We start from the raw sequence: 15,302 nt of genomic DNA on the forward strand, positions 1-15,302 counted from the left end.
CAACATTAGTCAACTATAACTACTAACCTTCATAAAAAATACTAAGAGATGCAATGGTTTTCATAATAGATGCATGTATTGACACAATCCAGTAATTAAGATTGCTGTGGAGAGAAAAAACTTCCATTGATCAGAAGTTGATCATAATGATCTAGCCAGTTTAATTAGTTCTATGAAAACAGCAAACAAATGATATTTTGTTTCCAGATAGAGGAAAAAAGAAAAAGAGAAAATGAAGAACGTGAAAAACGAAGGATTGAGGAAGAACGGGAGGAAAGAAAGTTAGCTGAGCAGAGAGTTAAAATACAGAGAGAGTATGAAGAAGAACTGGAAAAGAGGAGAAAGAAAGAAGATGAGGTATGATTATGAATAAATTTGATAGATTTTTGCCATGAAGAGAACGGTTACTTCTTTTTATTATCCCCAAAATGAGACAATAATTATTACTTCTGTAATAGATTCCTTAAAAAAAACCTGGATTTTTTTTAAAAAGTCAAACTTCATATTTTTGGGGTCATAGGAAGTTGTCAAAAGATATCTTCCTTGAGTGTACACTTCTATCTGATTATGAGCGGGTAAAATATACTATTTTTCACTAGTATTCCAACTTCCCTTTAATTAATATGTGAGTAAATAAAATGTGCATTTCTATTCCTTAATTGGAATAGTGGAGAACAGCAAGTAATTAATATATGTAGTGCAATTTATATAAAATGAAAAGATTTTACATATATCAGTTTGATTTACAAATCTCTGACATAAATATTCCAGTGGGCACTTGGTAATATTATATATGATAGGCTTTCCCATTTTTTGCAGTGCAAGAAAAGACTTCAGAGATGCAGTTTGATAATTGTTTTCTAATCAACATTAAATTTGGTTTGCATCATTTCATTTTTATCTTTAAAGCAAAGATTAAAAAATGAAGAATTATATAACTTAGCTGAAGAAAGAAGAAAAGAAGCTGAAAGAAGAAGGATAGAGGAAGAAGAAAAGAATAAACAGGATATTGAAACTGAAAAATATTTGATTCAAGAGAAGGTAATTTAAAAACAAAATCTTAAAGTCTGTCCTTATTAGCTTAGACCCAAGTAAGATCATAAACTGCAGTTCTTAAGCACATCCCAAAATGCTTCGTTTTGAAACTGCATAGTCTTCCAGAAGATCAATAAGAATAACTCCTAGTTTGATGTTGGAATCCAAAGTAGAAATAATTATTGCAAAAGAAATTGCAAAACAACTTACCATTCATAGTATTAGGTGGCATGCAGAGCCATATCAGAGGCCACGCGAGACGTTGTCCTATACCAGCTCCAGTGCGCAAGTGTGTGTGCTGGCCAGCTGATTCTCAACTTTGGGGAAGACTGTTTCACCCTCTGGATACTTCAGGGAAGCTTCCCCACAGCCCCGGATGGCAAAAAACTGCCCAATGCCAAACCGTAACTTTGGAAAAACGGACTTCCAGTTTGCCCTTTGTGCTGTTTTTTGCACGCTGGAGTGTTCAGGGAAGCTTCCTGAAACCCTGGAATTCTATTTAATAATATTTGGATATTATTTGGATATATTTGGATCTGCCGGGTGACTTGACAGAAAAACATTTAAATTTCCCCTGGCTCAACTGATAAAAATGAGTACAGCCTGTGGCCTAGTGGTTAGAACCTTTAACCCAGATTTGAATCCTATGAGGGTTTGGCTAGTTCATCAGTTCTTTACAAATTTGGAAATATATATATATTCCTTCTTTATGTTTTGCGTATTGCCTTTTTCTCTTCCCAGGGGGTAGAGTAAGACTATGAGGAATTACTTTGGGTATACTTATCACTACTTTCTCCCCCTTGTTATTCCTCCCTTCTTAGGTACCCACATTGTCTCCTGTAACATCTTTTTTGCCCATGATCGTGTATTGGGTTTGCATTGTTCTACACCCCCAACCCCCAATACACAATCATGGGAAAGCAGAGATAAGTACACCCAAAGTAATTCCTCATAGCCCTGCTCTACCCCCTGGGGAGAGAAAGAGGCAATACGCAAAAGATAAAGAAGGAACAGCAATTCCACCTGTTTACATGACTAAGCTAGCAACAATAAAGCTAATTACAGGAGTGAAGGAAGGCTGTGGGCCTGTGACATGGGCAATGAGCAAATTGAACAGCCTTATAAAATCAACTGTCTTCAATGGGGATTTTAATACTCTGACGACTTTAGTAGAGGACTAACGAAAGCTTAGTTAATTTTAGTAGCTTTTAATAAATTTTAAATGTTCTGGAGATTGCAATGGCTGTTCCTCTTCATTTATAAGTACATCTGGAACTCGCATTTTTAGGACAATTTTACATACATACATACATACATACATACATACATACATACATACATACATACATATGTTTTTTTCACTGCATTTTAACTAATTTTTAAAAATTGCAAATAGCCAATAATTAAACTGTTTGTGTTTATTTTGCAGATTCAATCCCTGAACACAATAATGACAGCCAGACTAACCTTCGAAAAAAATAAAAATAAAATAAAATAATAAAACAATAAAAAACAATAAAATTATACTTGTAAATATTTTTACATTTTTGAAATAATAAAATTATAATAAACACCAAGTTTATAATTATTTAAAATGGACACCCTGTGTGTGTGTGTGTGTGTGTGTGTGTATGAAAATTATAATTATTTTAAATTGATGGTTTAACTACTATTGAGTCAGTATTAGAAGTGCACATTTTCATCTCCCCATTTTTTCGTTTATCAGATTTCTAGACAACCTTCTCCTCTTATACCAACTCTTCAGAGTAAACCATTAGTAAAAGAAGAAAGGAAACTTCTGATGGAGAGTCGTTTGTCTTATTACCCACAGGTATGTTTGCCTATTATACAGGTGTAATTCAAAAATAATTTTTTAGCATTGTATTTCATAATTGTGTTCTTGAATGATTGTAAGTTACTTGGGATAAGGGCATATCAACATATTTCTATATTTATTCTCCTTACTAATGTTTAATAATTCTATTACCATTACCTTAGCTACAATTTAGAGCACTATTTTCCAAACCTGTCAACTTTAAGTCCAATTTTGCTTTCTTCAGGTTGTAGCATATGTTCCATGACTTAGAGCCATGATGGTAAAGTTATGGCACGCATGCATGTGTGTACTAGCCAGCTGATGTTTTGCCCTTCCATAGGGTGGGGGGAGGCTATTTTCGCCCTCCCCAGGCTTCAGAAAAGCCTTCAGAGCCTATGGATGACGAAAAACAGGGATCCAACAGGCCTGCCGGAAGTCCGGATACTTCAGTGAGGCCTGTGTGCATGCGTAGGGGGGCAACATTTTGTGTGTGTATATGTGCATGTGTGGGGAAGGGCATTGCATTATGGGTGTGGGCACAGACGCATGCGCAATTGCATGTATGTGTGCCCTTTTGGCACCCGAGCAAAAAAAGGTTTGTCATCACTGACTCAGAGGTTCTAAGAATGTGTAATTCTACGCTATGGTTAATAATAATTTTAAAAATTAAATGGCAGATAGGAATGGGGAGCTGATATAAATGGACATGTTTTTAATGTGCAGCATCTTTAAATGCAGCATTTAAAGTTTAGGAAATATCTATCATTGAAACCAAGGGATTATTCTTTCTTAATACTAAATATTATGGAAAAGACTGGGCAGCTGTGGTTATTGCTAATATAATTAAGAATGGAAGGATTATTCCCTGGTTGTAGTTTCCACCTTCAATATTTAATATTTAATTTAAAAATTATTTCAATATGAGTTATATTGTTGGTATCCTATATAATCAGGCCTTAGCAAAACCAGTAAAAGTGAACTATTTCTCTTTTTGTATGCAATTTTCTACCTCCCCGCAAGATAAATGTAAATTTAATTTATTTTTTCTAGGATGTCCCCAGAGCTCAGTCACCACCAGTACCAGCTAGAAAAAATCAAATACGTGCATATGGTAAGAAATCTATAACTCTTCTTCATTTGGTTGTGTTAATGACCAGAATAAATATTTCTAAAAAGAAAATTAATACTGGGCATTCTGTACCCAATTATCGCTATACTGAATTTGCAGAAGAAAAAAAGAACGTAATAAATGAACTTTCGGAGATGAGAAAGCAGCTGCGCAGCGAAGAGCGACGACTACAGGATCAGTGGTTAAAAGTACATAGCGATGATGATGAGATGCCAGGGAAAGGGTAAGGAGTTTGGTTTGTCACAAATCATTTGATACAATACACATTTCTTCGTGGAAAAGTAATGAATCCTTTAATTCAGCAGGTCCTGACCTTTCCAGCTGGGCGTGGGGAGAGGGGATAGTCCCGTGTGAGTGGTGGGTGGGTGCATGTGCAGCTCCATTTGGACAAGCACACTTGTGCGCTGCTCCTACAAGTGGAGTTGTGTGTGTGTGTGCTCTCCTGCCACTTCCACGGCCCAATTCCAGCAGGCTATGACCTGATAATGGACTACGGCCCAGGTATTGGGGCCCCTGGTTTAATTAGCAGTAAAGTGTCTTCTAACGTTTTAGAATGAAAAAATACGCAAAGACAGTATTGGGTCTTTTGCTTTTCTACATTTTGTTATGATAGATACTTCACCATATATACTTTACCACACATACTTTTATATGTGAACTGGTGTCCTGTCATTAGGAGAGACCTAAAATTAATTCTATATAAAATTAAAGGGAAATCTTCCTATAGTTTTTTCTCATGGAGCTGTCCCATAGTGGAATATCAATTAAGGCTGTGATGAATTTGGTTCCAAAATTGTTTATGATCTAAAGAAATTCTGCTTTATAGTTAAACAATAACAACCAAACACAAGGCCATATTGTCAGAATGAGGTCTAATTGATACAATGACTGTGTTGGTGAGTTCAAATAGAAATTCCTGGATTTAAGCAATTGCTTAATTTACAGTAGTTCATTGTTAATCATTTGTATTTAGGTGCGAGATTTTAGTTTTTTTAAGACATATTATAATCAAACAGATTTCTCCATGGCTGCTTTATTTAATGAAATACTTGATAACTTTTTCATCTTGGAGATGATTTGTATTTCTTAATTTATAGCCACTATTAATAACTAAACTTTAATGGAAACTATTTGCCTAAAACCTAAAATAATGCATGGCAATACGTATTGTCATGGGTGTTATTGTATGTAGTGTTTAATAAGTATATTGTAAAAAATGGCTTCTCCAATTTTTTAATTGGCTTTCTAAAATTCACAAAATTGGAACTTTTTTCTTCATTTTGTTTTAGACCAATTTTTAATCATCTGTTTAATTCTAAATTTTCTTTTGCACTAAGTGAGCTTATATGTTTTTTGAAATTTGGATTTATCTTTTTGCATGATTTTGGTAACTTTCATAGGAAAAGTTTGGATATATTTGAAATGGCCAGACTCCGCATGCAAGCTCCAGTAAGGCGACCATCTTCAAAGGAGATTACTGATCCTATTAATCTACAGAATATCCGTGAATTTAATGAACTTAAATATAAAGGTTAGTTGAGAAACTCTGAAAGGAGGTCAAATAACCAACAGGTATCAAAATCACTTTCTCAGCATTTCTGTGTGTACCATAGTAAAAAATCAAACAAACATGAAGTGTGTTCTAAATGCTATTCTATATGTAGTTAAAATTATGCTAATAATATAAAGAGAAAAATTATCAGCCCACATAGAAACTTGGAGCTTGCAAAGTATAAAATATTTTTATAACTCTCACCCAAGAACAATGAAGAGTCCAATAGGAACTACAGTAGGTATGGAATATTGCCTGAGATTGACAAAGAAAAAAGAAGGCTAGTGTTGGGATCAAGGATGGATTGGCTGAAATTGTAAACAATCAAAAAACAAATCCAAACAAGTAGTCCAAACAGAACTACTTATAAATAAGGACAAGAAATATCCAAACTTTGCAAAACAGGCATACACATCAAAAAATGGAGCCACTTGAGGAAAATAAAAACTATTTTATTTATTTACTTACTTACTTACTTGCTCACTTACTTACTTACATCTATTTATTTATTTATAATTTATTTATTTATTTATTTGATTTGATTTATATGCCGGCCAATCCCACAGGGTGGCTCACAACAACTAAGCTAGGATTTGGGAAGTCCCGCAAAAGCTCATAGTTTAGACTCTTCTTTTTAAAACAATTGAAAATACATATAAAATGCTAAGACAAATGATTTCAAATAGTAATTGTTTAATAAAGTCATAGAGTATATAGATTATTTGGATTTAGTCCCTCCGTCCGCCAAATTTTTCTTTTCAAATCTGTTATTACCGTTGGCAGAGAATTATTTAAACAAGTTATGTATGTTTGAAGAGAAAGCTATGACACTTCTAAATGCTTTACTCTATGTTATAGATTCAGAATCACGAGTAGAAACAAGATACATGTATCCTGATCCTCCCACCAATAATGATGCTCTGGACATTCAGCAGCAAGCTTTGCTAAGAGAGCAAAAAAAGAAACTTAAAAAAATGAGGAAAAATGCAGAAGGTAAGCTAGGGCTCCTCAAATTAAAAGTACTTCTTCTAGTTTAGTACTAAAAGTACTGAAAACACTTCTAAAAGTTCAGATGAATATAAAGGTTTATTGCAAGCTTATGCTCTATATGAGAATCTGATCTACTAACAGTCAAAGCTAATTCAAGGTTGGCTGGACATAGATCTCTTGTGATATGAAGGGACTCAAGACTGATGGCTGATTGACATCTCCCTCAGCCTGCTCATCTCCTACTATTCATTATATTATAGAAGATCAGTCAATCCCTTTTGCTATTAACTTTCAGGACTGCCATATCAGTTGGCTAATTGCTGCAGATGCTTATGGATTTTCCTCTACCTTCCTAGGGGAAATCTCCATCTCCTGTGATTGGGCAGATGTCTGGCATTCTTGTTCCTCATATTTACAGTATTCAAATTCTATTATATCAGATTTCTGAGAGACTCCATCTTGGCAATGATTTTGGGATATCAAAATTAACAGCAAGAGAATCTTCATTGGGTTTTTTAGATCTTGTGATATAGAATCGTGGAACTATAAAAATATTAACAAAGTTGTTTTATCGCAGAACAAATGTAAAAATATTATTTTAACAATACAGTACCCATATTTGGGGGGCTTGCAATTTGGCTGAGTATTGATCAAGAATTTAACATATTTTTCAGAGTATAAAATGCACCCTTACCCCCCCCCCCCCAAAAAGAGGGTGAAAACTTGGCTGCGCTGTGTACACCGAATGTAGACCCACCCCCACCTTTTGGCTTCTGCCTCTCAGCAGTTTACCTCCTTGCGGCAAACAGAACAGAGCCTGTTAAGCCAGCAACTGATTAGCAGCTTTCTGATCCTCAGCTGATTTGAAGCTGCAGGCAAGTCACATGCTAAAATGAAAGTGAAACTAAAGCTGCAAGGAGGCAAATTGAGAGGAAAAGGCAGAGACAGAATTTTATTTTCTTGGGCTAATCAGTTGCTGAATCGATGTAAGGAGGCAGGTCAATAACTATAAATGTCTGTAGAATATTCAAATTATTAGACTTATTTTTTAAAGACTACTTTATTATTGTTCTAGACAACTTAACAAAATGAAGAAGCTTTTTAAAATAAATACGTGATCTGAAGAGGCCCAGTGCTATTATATCTTCTTTTAAAAATCAGAGAATAATGTATACTTCAAGAAAGCCACATCAATTTTAATTTAATTTGATTTGATTTATATGCCACCCAGTCCTGTGGGACACAGGGCGGCTTACAACAATAAATAATACAATACAATATTACAAAAAGTCAAATATGAAATAAAAACTATTATTAAACTAAACCAGGGATAGGCAAAGTTGGCTGTTCTATGACTTGTGGACTTCAACTCCCAGAATTCCTGAGCCAATTATGCTAGCTCAGGAATTCTGGGAGTTGAAGTCCACAAGTCATAGAACAGCCAACTTTGCCTGTCCCTGAACTAAACGATAAAAACCCCTAACTAAACTAAACAATCATACATACATACATACCAAGTAAATCACAGTGACTAGGTGTTAACACTCATGGCCCCCAGGTCTGCCAGCAAAGCCAAGTCTTCACGGCCTTTCGGAAGACTAGTACGGGAGCAGTACGGACATTGGGGAATAGTTGATTCCAAAGGGCCAGGGCAACCACAGAGAAGGTCCTCTCCCACGGACCCACCAACCTGCATTGCTTAATAGGGGGACCTGGAGAAGGCCAACCCTGTGGGATCTAATTGGGCTGTGAGAGATATGCAGCAGGAGACGGTCCCATAGATAGTCTGGTCCTAAGCCATGTAGGGCTTTATAGGTGATAACCAACACCTTGAATTGTGACCAGAGACCAGTGCAGCGTGCGAAACATTGGTGTTATGTGGGTTTTTAACACTTTTAACAGCTCTGTACAAGTATAGTCTGAAATGTAACAGTGTCCTGTTTAGTATTAAGATAAAGCAGCTAAGTTAAATCCTGACCTAGTCATGTTTGGAGTAGATCTATTTAAATAATTGGAAGGTGTTAATGTGATAACACTTAAGAAAACCTTTTGGCATTAATATACTGCCATAATGTACATTTCTCCAATTATTTGCTATACTATGGGTCAGGCACACATGCAGAGAAATACACAGCAAGCAGTCTATATAAAATAATGATTTTAAAAGGAAAAATAATGAGTGAAGAGGGATGCACAAAACTTTGGGGATTTTATAAGAAAAATCCTGTTTATACATAAGTTTCTCAATAAATGTCTTATAAATTGTATGACTTGGTGAGAACATATTCAATTTTCTACTTCATTCCTGTTCCACTATCAATTTTTGTAAAATTCTATTGCTATTGGTGTGATTTTGAAATTATGGCTTTACTAATATCTATTATATTCCTGAATTCAAATGTTATGGAATACTGTCAGGGTCCTTTGGTTTTTAATTCAATTTTTCTTATCAATATATTTGCTTTATTAGGTTCTCTAGATTTTGATGAGCCACTACCTAGAATTAGATCAAGAAACAAAGGATTGGTGAGTAACAATACAATTAATTTACTCATTTTTTAATTCCTTGTGGGAAGTAATAACTTTGTGAACTTATGTATGTGTACTAATTCATATTTCTTGAACCTTTGCTTTCTATATTCAGTTTTCACTAGAAATTTCACTTTTTTATATGAGGATTATAGCTTCAGGTTTTTCTCTGCAAGTCCCACATAGTTGTCCCTATGACTTCTTCAATGGGTATCTAATTTGTCTAAGTTAAGGTAGTATCATGGGTTGCATGTATAATTTATAAGCAAGAGTGAGGTCAGTGTGGGCTGGCATTCACATCATGAAATGCTTATTAAACAGTATTGAATAGTTGTGTAATTGTTACACATTTTACTATAATTTGTAGGCTGAAACTTGGAACAATATTGTAAAGGATTTTTAGTTATCTCTTAAAAAGCAGTTGATCAAAACTGTTTGAAGCATTTCCTCAGTAGTGAGAGTTGGATATGTTTAACTCTTATGTTTAATCAAAATGAATTTGATCATTATTGATATCATTTTGTATTTTTTGCAAACTGGAGATGCGAATATCAGATAAGCTGCCACAGAGAAATTTAAAGGTATCTCACTTTGAAATAAATATAGTAGAGCAGGAAAAGCTGCACAAAGGAGAACTAACACGATCCATGGATTGAAGTAGTAAAAAAAAGTATTTTCAAATATTGGAGTAAGGCACTGAAAGACCACTTCTATATTGTTGCCAAGAAAACCAAAGGGATAACACATTGAGTTGAGTTGAAATAAAATTTTATTTTTAATGAGACACAGAAAAAGATTAAATTATAATATTAGAGAAATCAGATAGAAATCTTTCTCGCTATACTGTATTTCAGTGTTGCGTGTGCCTACAATGGTAGTGAAAAGGAAATAGTTATTTAACTGTTTGTAGTTAAATTGAACTTTATTAGGCAACAGATTAGATAAATTAATCCCTTAAAAGAGGTACCTGACTAGTTGCTAGTAGTCTTGATAGTTATTAATTACCTTCACTATTAGGATTTTTCCTCCTTCAGTGCCAGGTGAACATGTTCTACCAAACTTCCACCCTGCTTGGGGCTATACAGAGGCATCTTGTTTGTTTGGACTAGATAAATACATTTGTGCTGTGATTCATTTTGACTTTATTTTATTCTTTAATAACATTTATTCTGAATGAATAGTTATTTCTAGGGTACTCCAAAGATTATATATGTGCAGAATGAAAAAATATTTGGAAATGAAATTATGGCTTGCTTTTTAAGAGGGTAACTTTTCAGTAATGCATTACATTTATTTGACTTAATATATTAAGTCAAGATCAAAATTACTGGATCTTGACTTAATATATTGAAAGGCTATTATAGGAACAAGTAGGAATAATATAAAAATGTTACAAATGTTAAACAAAATAGACTCTTGATTTAACTTGAGTTTTCTGTTGCTTTTCATTTGTAGATTAGAGATGCAGACTCAGATGGATTTATGAAAACTTCACTGCTGGAATCTGAGAGTGCTTTTATTGGTGATTTTATCCTTTTAGTATTTCTATATTTGGCAAACTACTTCTCAAGAAGAATTATCTTGCATGTATGCTGCATTCCCTTTTGGTTTATGCAGCATTTTAGTAAGAGCTAATATTTATTGTTTGTTTGAAAGGCACATATCATTCTATATTTGTAGGAATAAAATCAATTGATTTTCAGCTATTTTAGTTTTTGGGATTTCTATAGATACAATTAATAGTTTTCCATTATTCAGAAATACAGCGATAACAGTTTGAATGTAGTTTGTTGAAGCATCTTCTAAATCACAGCTCTTCAATGAAGAATGAAGTTACTGGAGACTTTTTTGGTCTAGTTTTTCCATAATATAGTAGTCCTCAACTTATGACCACAATTGAACCCAACACTTTTGTTGGTAAGTAAGACAGTTGTTAAGTGAGTTTTGGTCCATTTTATGACCTTTCCTACCATAGTGGTTAAGTGAATCATTGTAGTTTTTAAGTGAATCTGGCTTTCTCATTGATTTTACTTGTCAGAAGGTCACAAAAGGTGATCATAGGAATTCAGGACACTACAACCGCCCTAAATATGAACAAGTTGCCAAGCATCCAAATTTTGATTACACAAGCATGCGGAAATGGTTGTAAGTGTGAAAAATTGTCAAAAGCCATGTTTTTCAGTGCCATTACAACTTTGAATGGTCACTAAATGAATGGTCAAAAGTTGAGGGCTATCTGCTTATAGTTAACTAATATAGTTCTGAAATTAGCTTTGCAATTTTAATATTGCTTAAAAAATCCAGTATGAACTTAAATTTTGACACTTGCTTCTCCTAGATACAGATGGTGAAACTTATCCAATTTTAGAAGAGCATAACTACAATATTAATATATCTCCTTCACCCTCTGTATCAGCAAGAGAAAGAAGGAGACAGAAGAAGGTAAAGGAATTTATTGGATTTTTCCCCTTTGTGATTTGAAGCTTTGTGCACCTAAGTCTTATTGAAGTCAAATTCTACCATTTGTTTATTTAAACAAACTTTAGTCAATTAAACTCATTTTCATTTTCTCCCTCTCTCTTTCTTTCTCTCTTTCTGGAAATCCCAGTAATGTTGACTGGACAAGCATTTCATAATAATTCAATCATAATTTTCTGTATCTTCAGGATGATGCTTTTCATAGGGCGACACCACCACCACAGTTGGACAACAGGTCTCTCTACTCGAATTCTAGTCTCAATATAGATCAATTAAAAGCCAGAAATGAAGAAAGGCTGCAAAGATTAAATGAACAACATAAGAAGTCCGTTGATATAGGTATGGTCTCTTTATTGAATGTTAGGACAGAAATTATTGAAGAATTAAACACTTCGTTAGATTTGGGAGAACTGATTGATACAGTGTGAACAAACTTTACCTAGAGCAACTCTTCCCAAACTTGATAGCTTTCAGATGTTTGCAGCTCATCTTGCAGGATTGCTGAGAAACTAGAACATAGCTTTGGATTCCTGGAACATGATCTGAACATTTGGTACCCATAGGATGGAAAAGGCTAGCCAAGAGCAAAGTATTGCATATATGCTGCACACCTAGCATATAGACTTAACGGAGTTTTAAGAGGTCCTTAAGTCTAATTGTATGAAAGTTATTTATAGATAGAGGTTTCCAGTGAGGAAGAACCTATCCCAGTAATTGATTTCATTGCCAGCTTGCTGTTTCTTACTTACTTACTTACTCACTAACTTACTTACTTGATTTCTAGAGCGCCCTTCTCCTGTTACTGTTAAGAAGTTTCTTAATAGTCATTATCAAATATATTTTCCTCAATTTAATCTTATTAAATTGAGTCTTCACTTCTAAGTCACTATATACAAATATATCGGGTCTTATGCATAAGAGATTTAAGTGCTATGAAGAATAGTACCGCCATGTTTTCCTTCAGTCCTTTTCTTCTTGAGGCAAGAGACACCCAATCCCATGAATTTTGTCCTTGTATGCCTTGTTTTTTATGCCAGTCATATATTTTAATTTTATCCCCCTCAAAGTGTGATGTGTTGGATACAGTCCACATTTAGTTCATGTTCTGATAACATTTCCACATAGAACTTGAGTATGAGCTTTGCTGTGGAGGGGTTTCCACGAGCATCTTTTCTTCAGCTTTGCAGCCCTTACCTTCAATTTTTCAATTTGAGATTATAGATGTCAGACTGCCAACCTTAGCTGGCTCACACTTGGTTTCCCAGACACTTAAGACCTGGTACGGGGCTGTTTGCTTTTATTTTTATAATAAGTGAACAAATTAAAAAAGGAAAGGATGAGGATCAGGGGAGAAGAATAGGGTGTAAGGGTATGTGGGAATCCCCTTGGGAGATGGAGAAAGAGCTGCAGTCTATACAACAGACTGATAAAATGTGAGTGCAAAGGAAGAGAAGCAGCAAAACTCTCCCTAATTTTTGGGCACCTAAAAGTGAAGGAAATAAGGAGTACCTCCAAACTTGCCTGAGTCTATTAATGTAATCCTGTAATAACCTTGTTAATACTGTAATATTAGTAGTACAACCACTGTGGTTGCACAGTGGTTGGAATGTGGTATTGCTGGCTAACTCTGCCGACAGCCAGGAGTTTAATTTTGACCAGCTCAAAGTTGACTCAACCTTCCATCCGTTCAAGATCAGTAAAATGAGGCCCCAGATTGTTTGGGACAATATGCTCAGCTGTAAACCACGCAGTGCTGTACAGCACTATGGAGCAGTATATAGTGTAAGTTTAAGTGCTATTGCTACTAATATTTCTATTGCTAATAAAGACAGATCAAGTACTCTTGGCTGTGCTTCTTGTTGCAAAGCTGACATCAATCTCGCAAGCATGAAAGTGACCCTACCCATGTTCATTGTTATTCTCCCCAAAAGCAGGAAGAGTCCCTTCTGAGATGCTTTTACCACCCCTCTTCATTCAGACTAAAATTTTGTTTATTGGGCTGTAGGCTGTGGCTCTTCCTGTTTTCCAAGGACGTTTCCACATTCCATTACATAGAGTGCTAGCAGTAGTACAGTTTTGGAACGACGTCACTGGCCGGTTTGAGAAAAACAAATTGGCTGTGATGAATGCTAATAATTGTTATGATGGAGATAGCCATACACTGTTATGCAATTTGAGCTGAAGTTTTGAGGATTAGAAAGGCTAAGGATGCAGAATATATAGGATGCATATAATCAATAAAACTATTCTTTTTAACTATTTTAAAAATGGGAGTGGTGGTTAAATAATAATAACAACAATAACAACACTACTACTACAACTAACCCAACGACCGATTAGGTCCCACAGAGTGGGCCTTCTCCGGGTCCCGTCGACTAAACAATGTCGTCTGGCGGGTCCCAGGGGAAGAGCCTTCTCTGTGGCGGCCCCGACTCTCTGGAACTAGCTCCCCCCGGAGTTTAGAACTGCCCCCACCCTCCTTGCCTTCCGTAAACTCCTTAAAACTCACCTCTGCCGTCAGGCATGGGGGAATTGAGGCATTCCCCCCCTCCCCCGGGCCTATACAATTTATGTATGGTATGTCTGTGTGTACGTCTGGTTTAATAATGGGTTTTTAAAATTTTTTAAATTTATTAGATTTGTTGTGAATTGTTTTATTATATGTTGTGAGCCGCCCCGAGTTCACGGAGAGGGGCGGCATACAAATCTAATAAATAAATAAATAGATAAATAAACAAACAAACAAACAAACTACTACTACAACTACTACCACTACCACTACTACTACTACTACTACTACTAATAATAATAATAATAATGGGAGAAATTCAAAGTCATTGAGTTGGTGCCAGTTTGCATAATAAGACACTTTTCCCTGTTGCTCTCTAGAGTTCTCAAATCTCCTTAACATAATTTTCCATGCTAAAGTGCATATATAGGCGGCTTCAGGAAAGTAGGGGAAGTGCTTCCTGTCCTAAACTATCATTAGTGGAACAGTAAGTTGAATTTCTCACTGGAATTCTGTGATCCAACAGTCAACATTATCTTAATCCTTTGTTGCAGCATGCATCTGATTCATAATAAATGTATCATTGATTGCATTAAAAGTAGCATTACCTACTTAACCCGGGTGTCAAACTGGCGGCAGATGTGTCACATACAGGCCAAGCCACCCCAGCTCAGCGAAGGCAAAAAAAATTGCGATACATCATGTGACATTAATGTGACGTGTCAAGTTTGACACCATGACTTACCTCGTTCTTTAAATTTCCTGATTGCCCTCCACCAGTCAGAATGCAAATTGGCTTTTCTCAAATTTGTATGTCTTTATTTCATCTGGGAGTTTTCTGAACCAGGCTTAATATTCTTCCAAGATAATTTTGATGACACCCCCACTCCCCCCGCTTTATGTAGTCTACAAATGTGTTGAAATTTCCCTTCACCAGGAAATGTGCAGGAAATAGCAGGTACTATTACCATAAAGAAACTAATGAGGTATTGAAAATGATTTTCCTGCAAATATCATATATTCTTTCTTGATAGGTTAGCATATTCCATCACCGAAATCTGGACTGATTTTTGACATTTTCTTTGTAGAAAGGAAGTGATAGTCAGGGTGAGTAATTGACCAAATTTAGTTTCTTTTAGTTATCTTTCAGATAGACTCATACTGTGCTTCCCTGAAAATAAGACCCTGTTTCCTATTTTTTTGAACCCTGAAAGAAGTGCTTGGCCTTATTGCCATGTACTCAAAAATTGGACTTCTTATCAGG

The 15,302-nt window shown here is 35.3% G+C and overlaps 1 protein-coding gene across 7 annotated transcripts in view; it reads left to right on the forward strand.

Annotated features, from left to right (window-relative positions):
* CSPP1 (centrosome and spindle pole associated protein 1) overlaps nucleotides 1–15,302 on the forward strand; it is a 60,386-nt gene that overhangs the window by 41,968 nt on the left and 3,116 nt on the right. For 4 of the 7 annotated variants that reach the window (XM_070747879.1, XM_070747881.1, XM_070747877.1 and 1 more), the window contains 11 exons: nucleotides 208–357; nucleotides 910–1,041; nucleotides 2,762–2,866; nucleotides 3,902–3,962; nucleotides 4,080–4,203; nucleotides 5,381–5,511; nucleotides 6,391–6,525; nucleotides 8,993–9,048; nucleotides 10,507–10,573; nucleotides 11,390–11,493; nucleotides 11,718–11,868. In XM_070747879.1, coding sequence (XP_070603980.1) covers nucleotides 208–357; nucleotides 910–1,041; nucleotides 2,762–2,866; nucleotides 3,902–3,962; nucleotides 4,080–4,203; nucleotides 5,381–5,511; nucleotides 6,391–6,525; nucleotides 8,993–9,048; nucleotides 10,507–10,573; nucleotides 11,390–11,493; nucleotides 11,718–11,868 — 1,216 coding nt within the window. Of the gene's footprint in view, nucleotides 1–207; nucleotides 358–909; nucleotides 1,042–2,761; nucleotides 2,867–3,901; nucleotides 3,963–4,079; nucleotides 4,204–5,380; nucleotides 5,512–6,390; nucleotides 6,526–8,992; nucleotides 9,049–10,506; nucleotides 10,574–11,389; nucleotides 11,494–11,717; nucleotides 11,869–15,072; nucleotides 15,146–15,302 lie in introns of all 7 variants that reach the window. The other 3 variants (XR_011558723.1, XR_011558724.1, XM_070747878.1) reach the window with 3 other exon arrangements.

Source organism: Erythrolamprus reginae, chromosome 3, assembly GCF_031021105.1.
Source record: "Erythrolamprus reginae isolate rEryReg1 chromosome 3, rEryReg1.hap1, whole genome shotgun sequence".
Taxonomy (NCBI): Eukaryota; Metazoa; Chordata; class Lepidosauria; order Squamata; family Dipsadidae; genus Erythrolamprus; species Erythrolamprus reginae.